Genomic DNA, 23,357 nt, shown 5'->3' with positions numbered 1-23,357 from the left:
GCTAGCGGCGGGAGGCCCAGGCCGCGGGAAGCGGCAGCGGCACGGGCAGCGGCACGGGCAGCGGCAGCGGCGGCGGCAGCGGCGGCAAGGGGAGGCGAAGCCGGGGGCGGGAGCAGGGCGCCAAGGGGGCGGGGGCGACGGCCTAGGTAGCGGGTCGGAGCGTGTTTATTGGCCTGCCCGTCGCCGGAAGTTCCGCCTTCCAGCCGTCACGGGCGGGCGACGCCGTCGCTCAGGACCACGTGCGGGGATAGAGGAGCAGGGGGACCAATGAGAAGAGGGGTTGGAGCAGAGCATGTTAACGGGATTGGATAACGGGCAGAGCCAAGGGGGCGTGACCCAGAAGCCTAATGGGAGGGGACGGAGGTTAAGGGAGGTGAAAGAGGAAAGGTAGGAGGAGAGAAACAGGCGCTCTGTGAGAGAAGAGGCAGGCAGCCAGGCTCCTTCGGGGCCGGCCTTAGGGTAGAGGGGCGGGCCATAGAACGCCACAGGAGGAGGGGCCTTAAGTAGGAAACATGCTATTGGATTACCACAGGAAAGAAGGCCCAATCACTGTAGGGGGCGCGTCATTGATAGCCTCCCGCTCCTGTGAGGAGGGGCATAATATAGAGCTGAAGGGCATTGGGTACCACGAGAGGAGCGGCTCAAGGTAGAGAACTGGCATTAGCTATCACAGGAGGAAAGGCTTAAGCGGCTGTCCGCCATTGGATATCGCAAGAGACGAGGTTCAACTCAAAATAGGGACGCGCCGTTGCCTGCTCGAGGGGGCGGGGCTTAGGGGTAGGGACGGGTCATGTGGGGGTCTGAGGATAAACAGACAAAAAATTCACAAAACACTTATTTCTTCACTCACGACAAGTTTATTGAGCACCATATGCCAGAGCCACAAAATACCCAATATACATACTAATTCAGTCGAGAAAAATGTATTGAGCACTCCCTGGCCAAGTTATGTAATCTCTGCCTCAGTCTCCCAACCTGTAAAACGGGACTCATAACGGTACAGATCTTATAGGGGAGTGAGTAAGGATTAAATGACATCACCGCCCCTAAGGCGCTGGAAACTGTGCCTGGCAGCAGGAAATACTGGAAGCACTTAGGTGCTGTTACTCCGGCTCCTGAAATATCCAACGTCTAGCAGGGCAAAGAAATGTTAATTTCTTCGTAATTAAGACCCAGGGAAGGAACTCTGAGTAAAATAGGATGCTTAAGAAAAAGCTGAATTGGGCTTCCGTGGTGGCGCATTGGTTAAGAATCCGCCTGCCAATGCAGGGGACACGGGTTCGAGCTGTGGTCCGCGAAGATCCCACATGCAGCGGAGCAAATAAGCCTGGGCTCCACAACTACTGAGCCTGCGCTCTAGAGCCCATGAGCCACAACTGCTGAGCCCACGGGCCGCAACTACTAAAGCCTGCACGCCTAGAGCCCGTGCTCTACATCAAGAAAAGCCACCGCAATGAGAAGCCCGCACACCGCAAGGATAAGTAGCCCCTGCTCGCCGTAACTAGAGGAATCTCATGCGCAGCAACGAAGACCCAACACAGCCAAAAATAATAAATAAATAAAATAAATAAATTTATTTTTAAAAAAAGAAAGCTGAATAAAACAACAAGGTCCTACTTTATAGCACGGGGAAGTATATTCAACATCCTGTGATAAACCATAACGGAAAAGAACATAAAAAATAATGTATGTATATGTATAACTGAATCACTTTGTTGTACAGCAGAAATTAACACAACATTGTCAATCAACTATACTTCAATTTTTTTAAAAAAAGGAAAAAGGAAAAAAAATGCTGAGTAATGCCAGAGACTTCGTCTATCATGGGGGAACAGAAGTATTTTCTGGAGGAGATAGTAGTTTAACCAGAGAGTTCAAAGATGACTAGAAATAGGTCCAGGTAGGGAGGTGGGCGCTGGGAGGGCATTTAGGGCAGAGCAGATAGCAAAAGGGTCCATTAAGGACCTATCATATGCCTTGTGAATATCAGTGACACGCTTGGGTTTTATTTTAACTTCTTGGGGAAAAAAAACCTGGAGGGATTTGATCACAGGTTACAGAGATAATACTTTAATCTCAAGAAACATCCTTATGCATGTGAAATACATCTCAAAAAGGCAGGGGTTTTTTTGTTTTTTGGGTTTTTTACAAAGTTAAACAAAGACTTACCATATGAACCAGCAATTCCAACTCTATGTATCTACCCAAGAGAAATGAAAACAAACATCCACACCAAAACTTATACAACTAATAGTCATAACAGCATTATTCACAAAAACCAAAAAGGGGAAATAACCCAAATGTCCATCTACGGATAAATGGATAAACCAAATGTGGTATATCCTGATGATGAATTTTACTGCTGACTCTTCAGCAAGAGAAAGAAACGAAGGACCTATACACACTACAACAGGGAATAACTTCCAAAACATTATACTCGGTGAAAAAAGCCAGACATAAGATCACATACTCTATGATTCCAACATCATATGACATTTGATAGAAAGTCCAAAAAAGGCAAAAATTTCAAGACAGAAAGTAGATCAGTATTTGCTTTGAGCTGAAGGTAGGAATCTAGAGTGACTGCAAAGGAGTATGAGGTTTCTTTAAGGTGATGGAAAATCACCCTATGTTCTAAAACTAGATTGTGGTGATGGTCCTAGAGCTCTGTAAATATACAATAAAATTCATTGAATTGTACACTTAAAAAAGGTGAATTTTAGGGTATGTAAATGATATATCAATAAAACTGTTTTTAAAAAGATTCCTGGGGCTTCCCTGGTGGCGCAGTGGTTAAGAATCCGCCTGCCAATGAAGGGGACATGGGTTCGAGCCCTGGTCCGGGAAGATCCCACATGCCGTGGAGCAACAAAGCCCCTGCGCCACAATTACTGAGCCTGTGCTCTAGAGTCCGCGAGCCACAACTACTGAAGCCTGCGCACCTAGAGCCTGTACTCCACAACAAGAGAAGCCACCACAATGAGAAGCCTGCACACCACAACGAATAGTAGCCCTCACTTGTGGCAACTAGAGGAAGCCCGCATGCAGCAACAAAGACCCAATGCAGCCAAAAATAAAATAAATACAATAAATAAATTTATTTTAAAAAATAAATAAAATAAAAATAAAAAAGATTCCTTAGGCTGCTGTGTGAAGAAAGGCTGTAGGTAACATTGCCAGATAAAATTCAGGATTACCAGCTAAATCTGAATTGTAGATATGCACCAAATACTTTTTTAGGGTAAGTATGTTCCAAGCAATATTTGTGACATACCTGCACTAAAAAAGTATTTATTACACATTCTACAACATGGATGAACCCTGAGGCCATTATGCTCAGTGAAATAGACTAGTCACAAAAGGACAAATACTGTATGAGTCCACTTATAGGAGGTCCCCAGAGGAGTTAAATTCATAGAGACAGAAAGTAGAATGGTGGGACCAGGGGCTGGGGGAGGGGCTGGGGAGTCAGTGTTTCATGGGGACAGAGTTTCAGTTTGGGAAGATGAGAAAGTTCTGGAGACGGATGGTGGGGATGGTTGCACAACAGTGAGAATGTACTTAATGCTACTGAGCTGTGCACTTAAAAATAGTTTAAATGGTTAATGTGTTATATATATTTTATCACAATAAAAATAATTAATAATGCATATATCATGAAATAACAATATCTGACACATAGTTCTTTTTCAAATGGTTAAGATTGTAATTTTTTTTTTTTGGCCTAGCCACTGGGCATGCAGGATCTTAGTTTCCTGACCAGGGATTGAACCCAGGCCTCAGCAGTGAAAGTGCCAAGTCCTAGCCACTGGACTGCCATGGAATTCCCTGTAAATTTAAATTATATATATAAAACAATAAAGTATTTGTATCTGAAATTCAGATCTAACTGGGCATTCCGTATTTTTATTTGCTAAATCTGGGCACCCTCACATGAGGTAGAAGTTGCACAATAAATGAGGAACTTGGTGCAGAGGGGTCTGGCCTAGGCCAGGGTACAGATGGGGATACTGAGGCCCAGAGAGGGGCGTGCCTTGCCTGAGGTCATACATCCAGTCCTTCCGAGGGCAAGAATGCCACTTCTCTGGGTTCCCACCTCCAGGGCCCTCCTGATTCAGTGAAAACTTCTCCCCCAGACCTTGAGCCAGTGCAGAAAACCAGAGACTGAGCTATGTCGAGCAGCTGAAAAAAGATCAGGCTCTGATGGAAGCCAGGGGGCAGAGTTCCCTAAGAGGGTTAGGAGGGCTCCCCCAAAATGGCAGGCTGAGCTGGGAGAGGAGCCATGCCTTCCCGCCAAATCAGAGGCCACTGAAAACAACGGCTGGGCCATTAGTCATCACCTGGGGAGGTGACTTTGCTTCCTGTTCCCTGAGAGATGGTGCCTGGCACCTGGCCGGAGGAGGCAAGGTGGGGAAGGTGCTGCCCTGCCCCAAGAACTGCATGGAACGTCTCCTTCTAATCAGCAGGTGACCTGAGCACCTACTGTGTGCTGCAGGCTTGATCTCAAGTTTACAGCCTGGGCCATCAGCTTTCAATCTTATCTTTTTTAAAAAAAAATATTTATTTATTTATTTAGGCTGTGCTGCATCTTAGGTGTGGCATGTGGGATCTAGTTCCCCAACCAGGGATCGAACCTGGGCCCCCTGCACTGGGAGTGCAGAGTCTTAACCACTGGACCACCAGGGAAGTCCCTCAATACTCTGATTAACAAATATTTACTGCCCACTTACCCAAGTAGAATAATAACTAAGATTTATTGAGCAGCTACTATGTTCCAAGTCACATATAGTAAGCATTTAACATGGTTAATTTCATTCCCATGTCAGTTGTTATTTTTCACCCCTGCTTTCCAGATAAGGAAACTGAGGCAGAGGGATAGCACCGGGGGATTGGAATCTGGGAATGTTCAACATTTGCCCCAGAGCTTCTCCTTACCTGAGCTGTGAGGGTAACATTCATTCATTCATTCCTGCCTCATTCATTCTCCCCAGGAGGGTGTTGTCAGAAATGCAGAATCGCAGCCCCCTCAAGACCAGAGGCAACAAAATCTGCCTTTAAATAAGCTCCCAGGACTTGCCTGGTGGTCCACTGGGTAAGACTCCGTGCTGCCAAGGAAGGGGGCCGGGGTTCGATCCTGCAACTAAGAAGTCCACATGTCCCAACTAAGAAGCCCGCATGCTCCGACTAAAGATCCCTCATGCCGCAACAAAGATCACATGCACTGCAACTAAGACCCAGCACAGCCAAAATAAGTTAATAAATAAATCAGTATTTTTAAAAATACATAAACAAGTTCCCCATGGGATTTGAGTTTGCATTATGGTTCAAGAAGCACCCACTGAAGTGTGATTGGGGTCTGATGGTCCTGGGTTTGAATCATCCCTCTGCAAGCTGCGGGGATATGAACAAGTCCATCCAGAACTTTGCAACCTCTCCTATAAATCGGTGAGAAATATCAGTACTTGTTTCCTAGGGTTATTTAGTCTAGGGGTTGTATTCATTTCCTATTGCTTTCGTAACAGATTACTACAAACTTAGTGGCTTAAAACAATGCAAATCTATTTTGACCATTCTGGAGGTCAAAAGACCCAAATGGGTCTCACTGGGCTAAAATCCAAATATAGGCAGAATTGCACTCCTTCTGGAGGCTTGAGGGGAGAATCAGTTTCCTTGCCTTTTCCAGTTCCTAGAAGCCGCCTGCGTTCCTTGGCTTGTGGCTTCTTCCTCCATCTTCAAAGCTGCAATAGCAAATCATGTCCTTCTCATACTGCTGTGGTCGTCACATCTTCTCTGACCCTCCTGCCTCCTTCTTATAAGGACCCTGTGATTTCGTGGGGCACATTCAAAGAATCCAGGATCATGTCCACATCTCAAGGTTCCTGATTTAGTGACATCTGCAGCATCTCTTTTGCCACAAATGTCACCATATTCACAGGTTCTCAGGATTAAGGCATGGTCATTTTTAGGGAGCACTATTCTGGTGACCCCAGGGATTAAAAGTATGGACCCTTTAGGGTCTTCCCTGGCGGTCCAGATGTTGAGACTTCTCCTTCCAATGCAGGGGGTGCAGGTTCGATCCCTGGTCAGGGAGCTAAGATCCCACATGCCTCAGAGCCAAAAAACCAAAACAGAAAACAGAAGCAACATTATAACAAATTCCATACAGACTTTAAAAATGGTCCACATCTGGTTTCCCTGGTGGCGCAGTGGTTGGGAGTCCGCCTGCCGATGCAGGGGACACAGGTTCGTGCCCCGGTCCGGGAAGATCCCACATCCCGCGGAGCGGCTGGGCCCGTGAGCCATGGCCGCTGAGCCTGCGCGTCCGGCGCCTATGCTCCGCAACGGGAGAGGCCACAACAGTGAGAGGCCCGCGTACCGCAAAAAAAAAAAAAAAAAAGGGAAGTTGGATACTGTCCCAACCTATAAAGGTAACTTGCCATTTCAAAAATTAAAGAGCCAAAAAACAAAAACTTACTTCCAGCTTTGAGATCTAACATCAAATCATGATTTTGGTGCACTGCCAAACTTAAGTCTCCGTGGCTTAGGAAAAAACTTTTTTCTCTGTTGTCCAAATAGTATTGTATAGTGAGAAAAAAAAAAGACTATTTGCTTGATGGAGAGTTAAAAGACCTGGATTCCTGTCCAAATTCAGCCACTTAATTAGTTTTCTCTATCTCAAACCATGAAAACAAAGGATACCACTGAACAAGCATTATGTCATATTTGTCACATTATGCTACATTTAGTCCGCACTGTTCCTTTCCTTCCATCCCAGAATGAGCTGAAACTTTACTGAGCATACTGGAGCCTTTGAGAAAGTCAAATAAAGAGCAACCCTCTTCGCCATTCACAAAAAAAAAAAAAAAAAAAGTGAGTCACCAAGTCCAGCCCACATTCAAGGAGAGGGGAATTAGGCTCCACCTTTGGAAAGTAGGAGCACCAAAGACTTTATGGACATATTTTAAAAGCACCACAACCTTACACCTATATTCAACAATTGTTAACATTTTTCCATATGTGTTTTATATATGTGTGTGAATATATACGTATTTGTTTTTAAACATTTGAAAGTTTCATACATCCATCATGACCCTTCACCCCTAAATACTTCAGCATTTCCTAAGAATAGGGACGTTTTATTACATAAGTGCGATACTTTTATCACAGCAAAGAAAATTCATATTTATGCCAAGATATTATTTAATATTCAGTCCATTTCTAATTTTCATTGTTCTAAGAAGTTTTTGCAGCTTTTTTTAAAAACAGGGATCAAATCAAGGTTCTTGCATTACAAGTAAAGATTATATTCCTCTAATCCCTTTTACTTAGAATCTTGTTTATTTTTTACAACGTTGATGTTCTAGAGCAAACAGGTCAGTCGGCTTGGAGAATGTCTCACAGTCTGGATTTGTCTATCTCCTCATGAGGCTGTTTGTTTTTTTTTTTTGGCAGGGGACGGAGCATGCCACTCGGCTTGTGGAATCTTATTTCCCCGACCAGGGATTGAACCCGGGCCCTCAGCAGTGAAAGTGCCAAGTCCTAACCACTGGACCGCCAGGGAATTCCCTTGTGAGGCTGTTTTATTCTTTGTCCATCCCTTGTAATTCCCATAAATTAGACCTAGAGGCTTAATCCAATTGTCTTTTTTTTTTTTTTGGGCTGTGTTGGGTCTTCGTTGCTGCGCATGAGATTCCTCTAGTTGCGGCGAGCAGAGGCTACTTATCCTTGCGGTGTGCGGGCTTCTCATTGCGGTGGCTTTTCTTGATGTAGAGCACGGGCTCTAGGCGTGCAGGCTTTAGTAGTTGCGGCCCGTGGGCTCAGCAGTTGTGGCTCATGGGCTCTAGAGCGCAGGCTCAGTAGTTGTGGTGCACAGGCTTAGTTGCTCCGCTGCATCTGGGATCTTCCCAGACCAGGGCTCGAACTTGTGTCCCCTGCATTGGCAGGCAGATTCTTAACCACTGTGCCACCATGGAAGTCCCCCAACTGTCTTATATTTTATTTATTTTTTTCTTCTATTAGTGGAAACTAATGCGGAACGTCCCCGCCCAGGAATCAAACCCATGCCCCTGCATTCAAAGTGTGGAGTCTTAACCACTGGACTACCAGGGAAGTCCTTCTTTTATTTTTAAATTTTTTTGGCTGCACTGCGAGGCATATGGGATCGTAGTTCCCAGACCAGGGGTAGAACACATGCCCCCTGCAGAGGAAGCACGGAGTCTTAATTATTGGACTGCCAGGGAAGTCCCATTCGTCTTGTATTTTAAAATATTATTTTCTATCATAAAAGTCATAGAACCCCATTAAAGAAAACTTGGAAACTAGGGGAAAAAAAAGAGAAAAATCCTCTGTAATCCCCCCAACCCAAATAACCAGTGTTAAGAGTTTTGCCCTTCTTCCCTGCCTTGTTTTTCCATAGTATGCTTTCTACACTGTAAACCAGTGGGCAGTGTCTCATCTATTGCAGTTTTACTCAGTGCTCTAGTATGGTAGGCAGCCTTCAACCTGGACCCCAGTGATCTCCGCCTCCCGGCATTCACATTTTTTAAATTTTTATTTATTTATTTTTTGGCTGCATTGGGTCTTCGTTGCTGCACACGGGCTTTCTCTAGTTGCAGCGAGCAGGGGCTACTGTTTGTTGTGGTGCCCGGGCTTCTCACTGCGGTGGCTTCTCTTGTTGCAGAGCATGGGCTCTAGGTGCACGGGCTTCAGTAGTTGTGGTGCATGGGCTTAGTTGCTCTGCGGCATGTGGGATCTTCCCAGACCAGGGATCCAACCTGTGTCTCTGCATTGGCAGGTGGATTCTTTTTTTTTTTCTTTTTTCTTTATTTATTGGCTGCATTGGGTCTTTGTTGCTGTGCGCGGGCTTTCTGTAGTTGCGGCAAGCGAGGGCTACTCTTTGTTGAGGTGTGCGGCCTTCTCACTGCGGTGGCTTCTTTGTTGCGGAGCACAGGCTCTAGGCATGCAGGCTGCAGTAGTTGTGGCACACGGGCTTAGTTGCTCCACGGCATGTGGGATCTTCCCAGACCAGGGCTGGAACCCGTGTCCCCTGCACTGGCAGTCGGATTCTTAACCACTAAGCCACTAGGGAAGTCCAGCAGGTGCTATTCTTATCCCCATTTCATAAATAGGAAACTGAAATTCAGGAAGGTTAAAGTTTGGGCGGCACCAGATTCTTCCATTCTTCCTTAAACTTCGTCAATGCTCTGAGGATAATCTCCCGATCTCCTTAATTTAAACCCCGTGGGGTCCGCCATCGTGGGTCCCCAAGCCCCAGCTCTGTGCATCCTCTTCATTCTCTCCCACACTGTGTGCGTGGGGGACTACTAGGGCGGACCACCGGGTTGGCTTGTGGGGACCTTGAATGTCCCCACATTGAGTTGGGGCTTTATCACGTAACCGCCGGGGAGCCAGAGATGGTTCTTGAGGAGGGAAACGGACAAGGCCAGCGCTTTCTCCGTGGGGTTGTAGTTCTGTCCCTCCCTCTCCTGTCACTCACTCCTTGGGGAACGCGGTGGAAGGCGCCCAAGCACAGCCTCCCGCTGGAAGCGCCCTCGTTGCCCCTGGCAACAGAGTCCAGGAGAACCACCGAGACGCGGCCCGACAGTGCAGAGCGCTCACTCCGGGCCAGCAAGGCGCGGAGATCTAGAAAGCGGCGTCTGACCGATTGTCACGTGGGCTGCCCTCGGGAAGGCGGGACTTCCGGCGGCCCAGTATTTTCTTTCCGGTTGTTGGCTCCTACCGGCCCCTCCCTTACTGGCCCCTGCGCCCCCCTCCCCCCCGCGGCCCCCCGCCGCCGGGCCCGCCGCCACCATGAAGAAATTCTTCCAAGAGATCAAGGCCGACGTCAAGTTCAAGAGTGCGGGGCCCGGTCAGAAGCTCACTGAGTCGGTGGGGTGCGTGACAGGCGCTGAGGCTTGAGGCCCGGGGGCGGAGATCAGCGGAGGGGGAGGGGCGGGGAGGCCAGGGAAGACGAGAGGCCGGGAGGGGCGGCAGAGAGAGCGTGGGGAGAAACCTCGGGGGGCGGGGCAAGAGGGAGGGAGTGGGAGTCGGGGGGAGGGGAGGCCTCCGGGGGCGGGGCAGGAGGGGGCGAGGCTGGAGGGGGCGGGGCTGCAGAAAGTGAGGGGGGTCCCTGGAGAGACCCTAGGGGGTTAGGGCGGGCGGTAAGGGAGAGGCTGGGGATGCGGAGAAGGGGCCCTGAAGAGGCATCGCATAGGGCTTGGGGGAATCTAGGTGACCAGAGATTGGGGACTGAGCCTGGAGAAACAGGTAGAGCTGGGGTCGCAAAAAGTCGTGAGGCTTAGACTCTGTGGCGATGGGGGTCTGGGCCTTGGTTCTGGAGCAGGAGGGAGGACGGGTTGAGGATCTGGAAGGCCAGGGAGCCTGAGGCGTTGTTGGAAGGGTGGTCAGGGACTTGGGAGGTGTGGATGCACTGGGTGGGTGGTGGGTTCTGCGAGGGGCTGAGGAAGGTCTGGGAGGAGAAGGGAGGCAGGTGGGTGGAGCTGGGGAGCTGGGGGAGTCTGCTACCGGAAGGAGGTGGGGGGGCCTCGTGGGTGATGGCTGAGTGGCCTGGAGGTCCCGAGGGTGACCTGGGAGGGGAGGGGAGGTGGCCTGCATTTCCAGGCCTCTGTGACTTATCTGGGGAGGACTTGGAGAAGAGAAGGGCCTGGGGCCACAATGGAGACTCCATGGGCAGGTGTGAGGGGCCAGTGCTGTGCAGAGGATAGTGAAGAGCTGGAGCAGGTGAGGATGCCAGACTGAGGGCCGGTGGGCTGAGAAGGAGGCTCCACTGGGGGGGATGGGATGAGAAGAGGGAGTTCAGGAGGGGCTGGGGCTGCTACCAGGAGCTACAGAGGGGGCTGGGGGACCCGAGGGGTTTAGGTTCGGGAGTGACTGAAGAAAGAGGTCAGCCTGGGGAGGGGTCTGTGAGGCATAATGGAAGGGATTGTGAAGAGGTCGGGGCTGGGAGGGGGTCGGAGGAGAGGCAGGGAGGCTGGCAGGAAGGGGTGGTGAGGGCATCATGAGGCAGTGGGGGTGGGTGAGGGAGAGTGGGTGCGTGGCAAGGACATCAGGGCATCTGTCACGAGGATTGGGGGCCCCTGGGGTTCTTGGGAGGGGACAAAGGAGTAGTGGGACAAAGGAGGCCCATGAGGGTCAGATCCATGAGTACGGGAGGGAAGTGCAGGTCCTGGGAGCCTGGGGCGGTGACAGGGGAGGAGGGCAGCTTAAGAGGGGCCCAGGGAGAGCCGTGGGCCAGACAAGGGGGTTCATTCATTTGTTCATCAAGTAGCAGGTGGAGGTGGGGGGCTGGTGCATCTGGACTGTGTGTGACAGGAAGGAGGTGGGGGCTGATGGCTGTGTCAGACTGGAGGCCTGGGAGGACAGGAGAGGGGAGTCACATGGAGATCCAAGCTTCTGTGACATACCTGGAGCCGGACTGGAGACTCAGGGTGCGTGCGAGGGTGTGTGTCCAGCACTGTTACAGCATGAAAATCCCTGCCCTCTCAGGGCTCACGTTGTAGTGGGGAGAGGTGGACAAGTAGAACAATACATAAATGATGAAAGATCGGCCCTGAAGAAAAATAAACAGGGTCCAGAGAGTGAACCATGTGGGTGACTGTTAGGCGGTCTGGGAATGCCTCTCTGAGAAGGTGACTTTTGAGCGAGAGCTGGATGAGGTGAGACTCAGCCGTGTGGAAATCAACCCGTCTCTCTGTCTCTGTCTCTGTCTCTCTCTCTCACACACACACACACACACAGTTGAAGCGGTGCCTGTCCCTCTCAGGCAGAACACTCCAGGCAGAAGGCACAGAAAGTGCAAAGGTCCTGTGGTAGGAGGTTGGGTCTGTGTGAAGAACAGCAGGGAGTTTAGATAGGAGTGAACAAGGGAAAGGAGCAGGTTGTGAAGGGCCTGTAGCGTGCGGAGGCTGCAGGATTCTGTCCTGCATGGGATGAGAGGGCTTTGTGCAGAGGAGTGACTGGGCTTTAGAAGGATCCCTCTGGCTGCCCAGAGGAGCCATGAAGCAGGTGAGTGAGGGGTCTTGGAAAAATGGCGTTTTCATGGAAAGATGGGGCTAGGGTGGCACTACGTGACTTGTCTTTTCTTCGACCTGAAACTCTCAGCTGTTGGGAGGGCGGGAGAGAGGGGCCAGGATGGGCAGGAAGCTCCCGGAGGCCTGGAGACAAGAAAAGAGGGCTGCCTGGGTGTCTGAGCAGAGTGGGAAGCATGAGGGCCATGAACTCAGAGCCTTGGCTCCTGAGAAGGTTCTAGAGATATAGCACAGATGATTCCAACTAGTGGCATCAGGAGAGGGTCCTGAGGAAAGGAGGGTGAGGCAGGTGAGTGAGACCCTGGTGGGAAGAAGGCCATCTCTGCTGGAACGTCAAGGCCAGGTCGTTCTCGAGCTAGGTTGGGTTAGGAAGCTGTCCATCCTGTGGGATGATCACCCTGCCTACTTCCCAGGGTGGAGAGGAGATTAAACCAGATCTTTGTTTGTTTGGGGTTTTTTTGGGCCATGCTGCGCAGCATGCCGGATCTTAGTTCCCTGACCAGGGATCAAACCCGAGCCCAAGACAGTGAGAGCACCGAGTCCTAACCATGGGACCGCCAGGGAAGTCCCTAAACCAGATCCTTGTAACACTCCACGCAGGGCCTGCGTGCGGCCTGGCCTGCTGCCCGAGCTTCCGTGACCCTCTGGGGCTTGTGAATGGGCGTCTGGAGCACTCGCTGGGAGACACGTTGCCATGCGTAATAGACGCGCTGAGCGACAGCTAGCTCCTGGTGCGCTGTCTGGCACACAGTAGGTGCTCAGTAGATGAAGCCTCCATGTCTCACCCTCGTAGACAGTAAGGGTGGAGCCTCTCGCTCAGGGAAGGGGCCGAAGAGCGTCAGCCCTGCGGACGGTAGGCGTGCTCTTACCTCGCCTGACAGATGACTCCGAGGCCCAGGCCGGTGCAGGATTTGTCCAAAGTGGCGGGCAGGGCGGGAAGCAGAGTCACTGTCTGCCTCCTGAGGCTCCTCCGTCTGTGTTAGACCGGTCTGGTGGCCGTGGTGGCCCCTGGGGCAGTGGCCCATGTCTGTCTGCTGGGGCAGGAGCAGAAGTGGGAGAGGGACAAAAGCTCTTCTATCTGCCCCCACGTCACCTCACGGTCCCACCACATCTCCCTAGGGAGAAGGCCCCCAAAGAAAAGCCCAGCAAGCCGGCGCTCCGGCAGCCCCGCCAGGGACCCACCGATGAGGCGCAGATGGCGGCCGCGGCGGCCCTGGCCCGGCTCGAGCAGAAGCAGCCCAGGGCGCGGGGCCCCACGTCACAGGAGTCCATCCGGAGCCAGGGTGAGCCTCGGCTGTCCTTGGGCCACGGGGGTGGGGACGGGGGGGCGGTGGAGCGGGCCTCTGCCCCTCTGTCCTCGAGGCTGATCCTTGACTTTTCATGCGTTCCAGGTCCTGTGCTTGGCTCTGGCTGAAAATAATTTCATAGCCAGCGATTCGGGGTGGGAGGAGGGTTTAAATCACAGCTGTGAGCCAGTCCACAAAGGGGCCATGCAGGTGGAAATGCCAAGGGGTCTGCTGTGGTCTGGGCGGCACGGATGTCAGGGAGGTTGCGGAGGGGAGGGTTGGGACTCAGAGGAGGAGGGGGAGCATGTGGCCTGGCGCAGCCTGGGGGCATGGAGAGGTTGGCGGGCTGGGAGGACCTCGAGCTGGAAGGACTAGAATTTGACCCACACGAGGGTCCGTGCCGGGGAATGGTGTGCCTGGCTCGCACGCTGACCCGTCCCTGCCTCTCCCCGCAGTGAGAAAGGAACTTCAAGCTGAAGCGACTGTCAGTGGGAGCCCAGAGGCCCCAGGGACCAACCCGGTAAAAGCATCACGCTGGCAGCATGACACCCAAGGGGTGGCCTGGGGCGGGCGGGGGAGCTGGGAGCCCTCAGAGTGCCCGCTTGGGCTCTCTTCTGTGTTTGGTCTGATTGGTGCCCAGCCCTGGGCGGTAAGCATCTGGTGCTGGAGAGGGTGGGGAGATGCAGAAGGGACAGCGGGGTGGATCGAGGTCATCTCTGGCCTCAGGATGCTGGGGATCCCCGTGGTTGAGGGCGGTGTCATCTGGGACCTGCGTGCTTGGCATCTAATGACACCAGGCCCAGGCCCTGGGGGAGGAACTGCACCTCCGTTAAGTTCCCTCCCTCCCCTGTAACCCCATGAAGGTAGGTGCTGTTACAGTTCCCACTTTTCAGAAGAGAAAACTGAGGTTCAGAGAGGTGAGGCCCGGTGCCCTTGGTTATGCACCTCGAAACCAGCAGGGGCAGGACTGGAACCCCAGTCTGTCTTGAGTCCAAAGCCCTTAGCCTTAGCGCTGCCCTCTGCTGCCTTCCTCGGATACAGGAGGGCACCACGGAGACTGGTGTAGTCAGGGAGGCCTTCCTGGAGGAGGCAGGCCTCAAAGGAGGACTTGGCAGAAACTGTGTTCTGAGCAGCACCAGCTGTGAGGCCTCACTGAGTTTCAGAATGGAAGGGACCCTGGATATTACCTAGGAATTGAGGCCCAGAACAAGGCTGGGACTCGTCCAGGGCACCGTGACTCCTCACTCTCCCACCAAAGCCCCTTCCTCACCAGGTAGGGGGGCAGGAAGAGCAGGAACGATCAATTCAGCACTTACACCATGTCCGGAGCTGCTCCACGCTTTCCGTTCCTTACCTTGTTGAATTCTGAGGTGGTCCCTCGAGGACATCTTACAGACCAGAAGACAGGCTCAGAGGGGCTTGGCCACTGGGCCACGGTGTCCCATGGCTAATAGGCAGAGGGGACAGCATTGGGACCAGGATGTCTGGCTCCCAGGGCCACGCTCTCAGGATTGTGGCACTCGGGCAGCTCGGGGTGGCCTCTGTCCACAGTCTAGGCTCAGACACCCTCACCCATCCTCCCAGGTGCCCAAGCCCAAAGAGGAGGGCTCAACCCACCTGGCAGTGCCCGGAGTGTACTTCACCTGCCCGCTCACAGGGGCCATCCTGAGGAAGGACCAGCGGGACGCCTGCATCAGAGAGGCCATTCTCTCGGTGAGTGCCGGCCCCGGTGCCGGAGCCACCCCCCGGAAGCCCGGGTGGCACAGAGCATATGCTGTGGTTCTTTTCTAACCTCTCTAAAGAGGGAATACTTACCTGAGGGACGGAATTCAAGATACAGAAGGGTAGGCGGGGAAAAACCACCTCCCACCCACCTCATGGCCATTCTCCCTGAGGCAGCAGCTGTAAGTAGTCTAGGCCCCTTTTCAGAGATGCTCCAAATATGCACAAACTACCGATGCATCTATATCTGCCACACGTGCTGTGTGTTTGTTTTACGTAAAAGGTAATGTACCGTTCACGCCTGACGTGGAAACTGCTAGGTATTATATCAGTACAGAAAGAACTTCCACATTTTTTTCCCCTTAAAACTCTGTATTTGGAAATAATTTAAAACCTAAAGAAAAATCGCAAGAACAAAAAGAACATGTGAACATCCTTTACTCAGGGTGGGAGTGTCCTATTACTGTTCTGACAGATTACTACGAACTTGGTGCCTCCAGACAGCATGCCTCTTATAATTGTGGAAATTAGAAGTGGGAGTTGGGTCTCACAGGGCCACAGTCAAGTTGGCTGCAGGGCAGTGTGCCTTCTGGGAGCCCTAGGGGGAGTCAGGCTGTCTGTACTCCATGGCTCCTTCTCCGTCTTCACAGCCAGCGGTGCCAGGCCAGGTCTTTCCCAGCTGCCATCTCTCTGCTTCTCTCTCTCTATCTCTTCCCCCTTTTAAGGGCCCTTGTGATTCCATTGGGCTCACCTGGCTAATCCAAGCTAATCTCCCTATTTTAAGGTCCACTGATCAGCAGGCTAACTCCATCTGTCACCTCCACACCCCCTGACCCATAACATACTCCCAGGTTCCAGGGATCAGGTCACAAATATGTATGTCATTCTGCCCATCTTACTCACATTTTCCAGTTGCTAACATTTTTACCCCATTGGCTGTGTCACAGCTCTCTGTTTTTTTCTGAGCAGTTCAAAAGCCTGCATTCTCCACAGTGATTGCATGATGACTCATGGCAAATTGTTCCCTGACTCTTTAACCAACCCCGTGTTGATAAGCGCATAGGAAGTTTCCAGTCTTTTGCTAGTGAGGACAATATTTATGATGAAAACCTTGTCTGTACATCACTTTGAGCTGTAGGCTCCATTCCAGAAGCAGAGTTGTTGGGACAGAGGACAGCGTGTAGGGCTTTGGATAGTTGTCACCAGATGAACCTCCATGTGGGTTGTCCTGATTCACACTCACCCAGCAGTGTGTGAGAAAATACCCATTTCCCTGTCCCCCATTGTCACTGTGGGTTACCAAACATTTTTTGTCTTTACCCAAACTGATTGGTAAAAATAATATCTCAGCATAGTTTTAGTTTGCATTTCCTTTTTTTGGCTTAGGTTGGCTGTGTTTTCATATGAGAATGCATCCTTTGCCCATTTTTGTGTTGGGTGGTGGGTTTTTTTTTCTTATTGATTTGTAGGCACTCTTTACATATTAGGAAAAACTAGCCTTTTGCCTATGATCTGAGTTGTGAATATTTTTCTCCAGTTGTTTACTTTTAGAGTTGGCTTATGGTCATATGGCCATGTAGAAATTTTTAATCTCTATGTAATTCAATGTGTCGGTCTTACTTTATGGCTTCTGGGTTTTGTGACCTACTCAGGAAGGCCTTCCCCACTTCAGGATTAAAACAACTCTTCCATGGTTTTTCTAGTGCTTTTCTGTTTTGTCTTTTGTTGTTTGCTTTGTTTAATGTTTAAAGCTTTTTTTTTTTTTTTTTTTTTTTGCGGTATGCGGGCCTCTCACTGTTGTGGCCTCTCCCGTTGCGGAGCACAGGCTCCGGACGTGCAGGCTCAGTGGCCATGGCTCATGGGCCTAGCCGCTCCACGGCATGTGGGATCTTCCTGGACCCGGGCATGAACCCGCATCCCCTGCATCGGCAGGCGGACTCTCAACCACTGCGCCACCAGGGAAGCCCTGTTTAAAGCTTTGATCCCACTAGAATTATACCTGTGTAGAATAAGATGCATGGAGCTAGTGTTATTTCTTTTTTTTTCCCGGATAGTTATCCAGTTTTCCCCAATCCTCATTTATTGAAACACCTGTCTTTTGGCCACCGTGAAATATGCCGTTATCACAAAGTAGATCCCTACATGGATTCAGTTCCTTTCTGGATGTGTCTGTTCCTTTGTCCCCTTGTCCGTTCATGCGCCCTGGTCCTAATTTAAACGAGGCTGCAGGCTGCCTGGGAACATCTGAGAACAGCATTTGGAGCTGCAGCTCTTCCCTGGGTGGGTGGGTGTGCTTGTCCTGAGGAGGCTGGAGTAGGGGGCGCTCAGCCTGGCTCAGCGGTGTCCTGAGGACGCCCCCCATCTTACTGCTGCTTCTCTGCAGACCCGATTTCTCTGCCCTTACACGTCTTTTTGTCCTACTCTGGTAACTTACTGGCAGACTGGGCTGGGTCCCAATTTGAAGTTCCCAGGAGAGCTGGCCCAGTTCAGATCAGACAACTAAGTGACACAGCTGTGGCTGCTGAAGGCTCACCCCAGTGTAGCTAAGGGAAGGTAGCTGGGGCAGGGTGGAAGCCCCACAGCTGCCTTCCAGGAGCTGTGGCTGGGCTTCTGCGGGGCTGCCCAGGGGTAGATCTGAGTGGGCCAGGTCTTCTGTGCTCTTGATTCATCACCTCTGGTGACCCAGCTGTTCACCCCCACCATTTTTTTTTTTCTTTCTGGCCACACCTTGTGGCATGTGGAACTTCCCCGACCAGGGATCGAACCCGGAACCCGTGGCCCCTGCAGTGGAAGCGCGGAGTCTTAACCACTGGACTGCCAGGGAGGCCCCACCCCCACCATTATCCAGGCAGTGCAAATGACTTTGGGGCTGACGCGGGTGCCAGCCCCACTCGCCATGTAACTAGTGACTTTCTGGGGCTGCAGAGAAACACCACCACACGGTGTGGCCGTGTGCAGTGGCTATCCAGAGCGTGAGCAGATCTGCTGCCCAGTCTTGCCCCTCGCCTTAGTTATCCATTCTCAGCCTCTCCTCGCTGGGGTGCTGTTCACAGGGTCCCCGGGGGTGCCCAGAGGCTGGGCTGGTCGAGGGATCAACTGTGGGCCCTGCGACCTCTCCATCTGCAGCTCCTCCTCTCCCAGAGAAGCAGGTGGAGCCCCCGAGATGTGGGGACCGGTCAGTGATGTCTCCACTATCTTGCCTCCCCCAGGAGTGACCAGGCAGCTGCAGGTCACAGACCTCTTTTGTGTCCTGTCTCTGCCACCTCCATCTGTTTCTAGAACGTCCCTCGTAGGGATGGGGGATGAGGAGGGACGGCAGGTCCGCAGTGGCCGGCAGGTCCTGGGCACTCAGCTGCTGCGCCCTTGGTGGCGCTCAGTGCTGGCGTTGGGCACCAAAGCCAGAGCGGTAGGCAAAGGTCTGTGTCACGTCGACCCGAGGGGTGGCGTAACCTGGGCTGCCATCGCTCCCTTTTCCCCAGACGTGAGGGCAGGGCTGAGGCCCCAGGCTGGAGTCATCAAAAGGGCTTTCCTCCTCCTTTTTCTGCTGTTGAGTTTGCTCCTGTCCCACGCTAGGGCCTGCTGTGAGACAGTTCTTACTGTCACCGGTGTCACTGCTGCCACCTGAGTGCTGAGACCTGGCTGCTTCGCTGGCATGGCCTCCAGGCCCTGAGGTGGACGCTTTCTGACTCAGCTTTCCTCCCTCCTCCCAGCACTTTTCCACCGACCCAGTGGCCGCCTCCATCATGAAGATCCACACGTTCAACAAGGACCGGGACCGGGTGAAGCTGGGCGTGGACACCATCGCCAGGTGAGCAGGTGGCCCCCTCCCACCGGGGTGCCAGCTCCTGGGCCTCCATCGCGATCGGCTGAGGGGCCCCGGAGGGAGCACGGCCCTGGGAGTGAGGCCAGGCCCCACCCTTCACTCCCCCTCGCCCTTGGGGAAGGGGCTTGGCCTCTCTGGGCCTCAGTTTACCAGTGTTTAGAACGAAGAGGTTTACTGAATCGGGGGTTCCCAACCCTGGCTTCCCTTTGGGATCATCAGAAGAATGTGAAGCAGGCAGGGTCTCCCCCCCGCCGCCAACTCCTCTGATGGGAGTAGGTCGGGGGTGGGGCCAGAAGTCTGTGTTGCTCAGCAACCCCCAAGCCAGCTCTGGGGACCCATCAGCTCTGGCTCTGGTTGCTCCACCCCCACCACGGTGGCTCCTTGGCGCCCTCAGGGGGAGGCAGGACTGAGGAGGAGGCCCAGTGTCGGGGGCACCAGGGGTTGGGCTCTATGGGGTGTACCAGGTATGACGGCAGCCTTCCCGGGGGTCACTCTTAGCACGAGCTGGCGTGGCTCTAAGCTGCTCTCCCCTGTCTGCCCCAGGTACCTGGACAACATCCACCTGCATCCCGACGAGGAGAAGTACCGGAAGATCAAGCTTCAGAACAAGGTGTTCCAGGTGAGGGCTGCCATCAGAGTGACTTAGCCTGGGGTGGCCGGCGTGGCCGGGCCTGTGAGGCCACCCAGGACCCAGGCTGGCGGTGGGAGCAGCTGGTCTGCAGCCAGCCAGTGGTGGCCAGAGCCGGCTGCAGAAGGGCCCCTGCAGGGCTTGGGAGTTGAGGTGGGCAGAAGGTGCCAGGCGGGGAGGGAGGGCTTCGTGAGCACAGGAAGAGCGCAGGACGAGCACAGTACGCGTACACTGCTCTTGCCACCAACCCACGGCGTGACTCGACTTTTCTTTGAATTAGCTGGGAACACATCGGCACTGGGGAGATTTTTCACGCAAACGCAGACTTCTGGTTTCTGTGGAGAAATCGCAGGGTCCTAGCAGTCTGGCCCATGGTACCCGTGCATCTGGCGGAGCCCCGCTCTCTCCTGGGGGTCCCCACCCACATCCAGCATCCCAGAGCTTGCCTCCCCCACTTCTGGGGACTCCCAGCCTCCGCTGTCCTTTGGCTCTTCAGCCTGCTTCACCCTGGTGTTGACCTTTTGGGATCCCAGGCCCTCTGTGAGCTCACCCCTGCAGACAGCTTTGGGGGTTCATCCTGTCCAGGGGCAGCGGCCACTCTGAGACTGGGGACTCTGGGCCAGAAGGGCGGGGTGGGCAGTGAGGCCGGTGGGGCATGAGGAGGCCCCAAGGGTCCCGCATGACCTCTGGCTCCGCTCTCAGGAGCGCATTAACTGCCTGGAAGGGACCCACGAGTTTTTTGAGGCCATCAGCTTCCAGAAGGTGCTGCTTCCGACCCCCAACCAGGGTAAGAGAAAAAGAGAAGGGCTGTGGCTGAGCCCAGGGGAAGGGGTGGGAGGGGCCTGGCTCGGGGGTCTCCCTGCCACGGCAGTGACGTGCCCACGTGTCCCAGAGGGCCCCGAGGAGTTCTACGTGCTGAGCGAGGCCGCCCTGGCCCAGCCCCAGAGCCTGGAGCAGCACAAGGAGCAGCTGCTGCGCGCCGAGCCCGTGCGGGCCACACTGGCCCGCCAGCGCCGGGTCTTCCGGCCCTCGCCCCTGGCCTCCCAGTTCGACCTGCCTGCGGACTTCTTCAACCTCACGGCGGAGGAGCTCAAGCGAGAGCAGCGGCTGCGGTCAGAGGCCGTGGAGCGGCTGAGCGTGCTGCGGACCAAGGCCATGCGCGAGCGGGAGGAGCAGAGGGAGATGCGCAAGTACACGTACACGCTGCTGCGCGTGCGCTTTCCCGACGGCTGCCTCCTCCAGGGTGCGTGCCGGGTGCTGGCAATGCTGCCTCGGGCCCGCTGTGCGCCGGCAGGAGCAGCCTGCTCTGGTCTGAGCTCGTCCCGGGGGAGGAGGCCGAGGGCTCAGGGGGCTGGGTGGGCTCAGGGGGGCTCCCACGAGCTCCAGCGCCACTCTTGTCCCCCCGCCAGGGACCTTCTACGCCCGGGAGCGGGCGGCAGCACTGTACGCGTTTGTCCGGGAGGCCTTGCAGATGGACTGGCTGCCTTTTGAGCTGCTGGCCTTGGGAGGGCAGAAGTTGTTGGAGGACGAGAACCTGGCCTTCAATGAGTGCGGGCTGGTGAGTGACGGGCTCCCCGCACAGTGGATTCGGGTTCTCTGGGTTCTTGTTGAATCGGCACAAACCCCCGAGGAGGGGGATGCTCTTCGGTTGGGGATGGCATTAGGGGACGGGGTCCTGGGGCCAGGCTCCCTGGGTGTGAGTCCCACCTTTCCACTTCCTTACCATGTGATCTTGAGTAACTTCTGTGTCTACAAACTGGGAATGTGCCCAGTGTGTTAGAGTCCTCTGTGGCGCAGAGCCAAGGTGGCGTTCAAAACGCAAGGAATTACTGGGGAGGGTGCAGGAGGGGACTAGAGGGCGGTCAGACCCTGATTCAGGGAGGCCTGGACAGGAAGTTTTGAGTGCTGCCCGACGCTGGGTTGGCTTCAGCCAGGCCAGGGGGCGTCCCCAAGCCCGGGTCATCATCAGAGGAGCCCCTGTTACGAGAGTGGACTGAGAGTGCATGGGTGTGCCGTCGGTGGCGGGGAGCAGCCCCTGCTCCAGCAGGAAGATTTGAACGTGAAGCGGGAGCTCTGTCACGTAAAGGCCAGAGTGAGGCTTAGGCTTCTTACTCCACTGCAGGTGCCCTCGGCCCTCCTGACCTTCTCGTGGGATGCAGCCGTGCTAGCAGACATCAGGGCTGCGGGGGCCCAGCCAGACTCATCTGTCCTGAAACCCGAGCTCCTGTCGGCCATCAAGAAGCTCTAATGAAATAAAAGCAGGGTTGGCTTCAGCCCCTGTGGGGTCTGTCTCATGCTCTCTCCCTGCTTCCTCCACATTCCTCTCGTCCCCAGTCCCCCCACCACTCCGGGGCCTCCCAGCCTCCTCCGGAACCTCCTCCTGCCCACGGGCACCACAGGCATGGGGAAGGGTGCTGGTTGGCCGTGGACGTGTGCCGAGACTGCCACCTGGATGGGGCAGCCACTAGTAGCCTGCTTAGAGAAGCCCAGGCCCAGTCCCCGTGTGCTGCGGCCAGCCCTGAGGTGACTGGCACAAGAACGAGACACTGGGCCTGTCAGGACACGGTGTGTAAAATTCTAAACCTGAATAAATAGGGTGTTTGACTAGTTTCCCGGTGGTGAGTTGAAGCCGTGGGAGGCAGCATAGGGTGGCAGCTCTGCAGAGCTGCCGGCAGGTGAGGCCTGGCCATGGCTCCCGGTGAAGTGGGGCCAGGCGGACACCCCGCGGCCACCTGGGCACCCAGGAGCCCCTCACGTCTGAGGCGAGCTCTTCACTTCCTGCACCTTCCTAATTGTTGTCCCCACCAGCCTGATGAGCCAGCCCTGCTGAGCGCTTCCCAGGGCCCCGGAGCCTTGCAGGCCCCACAGGGCAAGCTCCCCCAGATGTCCATATCCTCCTCCCTGGAACCTGTGAATGCATTACTTTATGTGACACAGGGACTTGGCCTGTGATTGAGGATGAGATGGGAGGTGGCCCTGGGTTAACCTGGTGAGTTCTGATGTGTGGAGGAAAACAGAAGGGATGCGGAGATGTGGAGGAAGGGGCCACATGCCAAGGTTGGCCTCCAACAGCTGGAAGAGGGACATAAACAGATTCCCCCTAGAGCTTCCAGCGGGAACCACCCTGCTGACACCTGATTCTGAGCCAGTGAGGCCCTTGTCGGACTTCCGCCCCCCAGAACTGCCAGTAGAACAAGTCTGGCGGTTCATTGCAGCAGCCAAGGGGAGCCAACACAGACAGGGGGGCCAAGGCCTGGAGGGGGTGGGCACTCGCCCCCGGTCACACCTCTGCCGGGAGACACCTGAGCCCCCGCTCCTGACCACTCATCTGGATCGTCCCCTCCCTCTCACCTGCAGCCTGGCCCCGGGCTGTGGCCCCTACTGGACCCTTGCCTTCACGGAGGCCAGTGGTGGCTGGTTCTCTGGCCACTGTGAGATTAAAGCATCCAGGCCCCAAATGTGATTAGAACAAAATTCCCTGGTAACCCCGTCAGCCACACGCGCTTTGCCTCCCACCTGGGCCGCCGGCAGCTCTGTTCTCACGTGCGGGCAGGACCTAGGCCCATCCTCCTTTGCCGCTTCATCTCCGGAACCCAGCACTGCCTCAGCTTGATACCCTGCTCTCGACTCCCACTAGGAGTCGGCTGCAAATTGTCAGGTGGCAACTGAAACAGTTTAAGGCGACGTGACTGCTGCAGGTAGTCACATCACAGGTGGAGTCACACCTGCGTCCTCTCCCTGTGCCGGCACTCAGCCTCACCCCACCTGCAGCAGCTCATCCTGGATGGGGCCAGGGTCCTCACCCCACAACTGGGGTGCTTGTCAGCCCCACCCGTGCGGAGCTGGAGAGG

General features: G+C 54.1%; 1 protein-coding gene across 1 annotated transcript; it reads left to right on the top strand.

Moving 5' to 3' along the window:
• Nucleotides 1-9,794: 9,794 nt before the first annotated feature.
• UBXN6 (UBX domain protein 6) lies at nucleotides 9,795-21,807 on the top strand. Its single transcript, XM_079703610.1, has 10 exons — nucleotides 9,795-9,893; nucleotides 13,167-13,330; nucleotides 13,789-13,853; nucleotides 14,918-15,046; nucleotides 18,766-18,863; nucleotides 19,422-19,497; nucleotides 20,209-20,293; nucleotides 20,399-20,749; nucleotides 20,916-21,064; nucleotides 21,629-21,807. The coding sequence occupies exons 1-10, from the start codon at nucleotides 9,811-9,813 to the stop codon at nucleotides 21,752-21,754; spliced, it is 1,326 nt and encodes a 441-aa protein (XP_079559736.1). The 5' UTR covers nucleotides 9,795-9,810; the 3' UTR covers nucleotides 21,755-21,807.
• Nucleotides 21,808-23,357: the final 1,550 nt, after the last annotated feature.

The sequence above is a fragment of the Hyperoodon ampullatus genome, assembly GCF_949752795.1.
Source record: "Hyperoodon ampullatus genome assembly, chromosome: 4".
Classification (NCBI taxonomy): Eukaryota; Metazoa; Chordata; class Mammalia; order Artiodactyla; family Ziphiidae; genus Hyperoodon; species Hyperoodon ampullatus.
Note: the sequence above shows the minus strand (reverse complement) of the source record. Positions and strands in the feature narration are given on the sequence as shown.

Bases quoted from the DNA above. Each gene is read 5' to 3' on its own strand.
- UBXN6 (XM_079703610.1), top strand. From the start codon at position 9,811: ATGAAGAAATTCTTCCAAGAGATCAAGGCCGACGTCAAGTTCAAGAGT. The intron at 19,498-20,208 runs GTGAGGGCTGCC...CTCCGCTCTCAG, and splicing joins TTCAGAACAAGGTGTTCCAG to GAGCGCATTAACTGCCTGGA. The intron at 20,750-20,915 runs GTGCGTGCCGGG...TCCCCCCGCCAG, and splicing joins CGACGGCTGCCTCCTCCAGG to GGACCTTCTACGCCCGGGAG.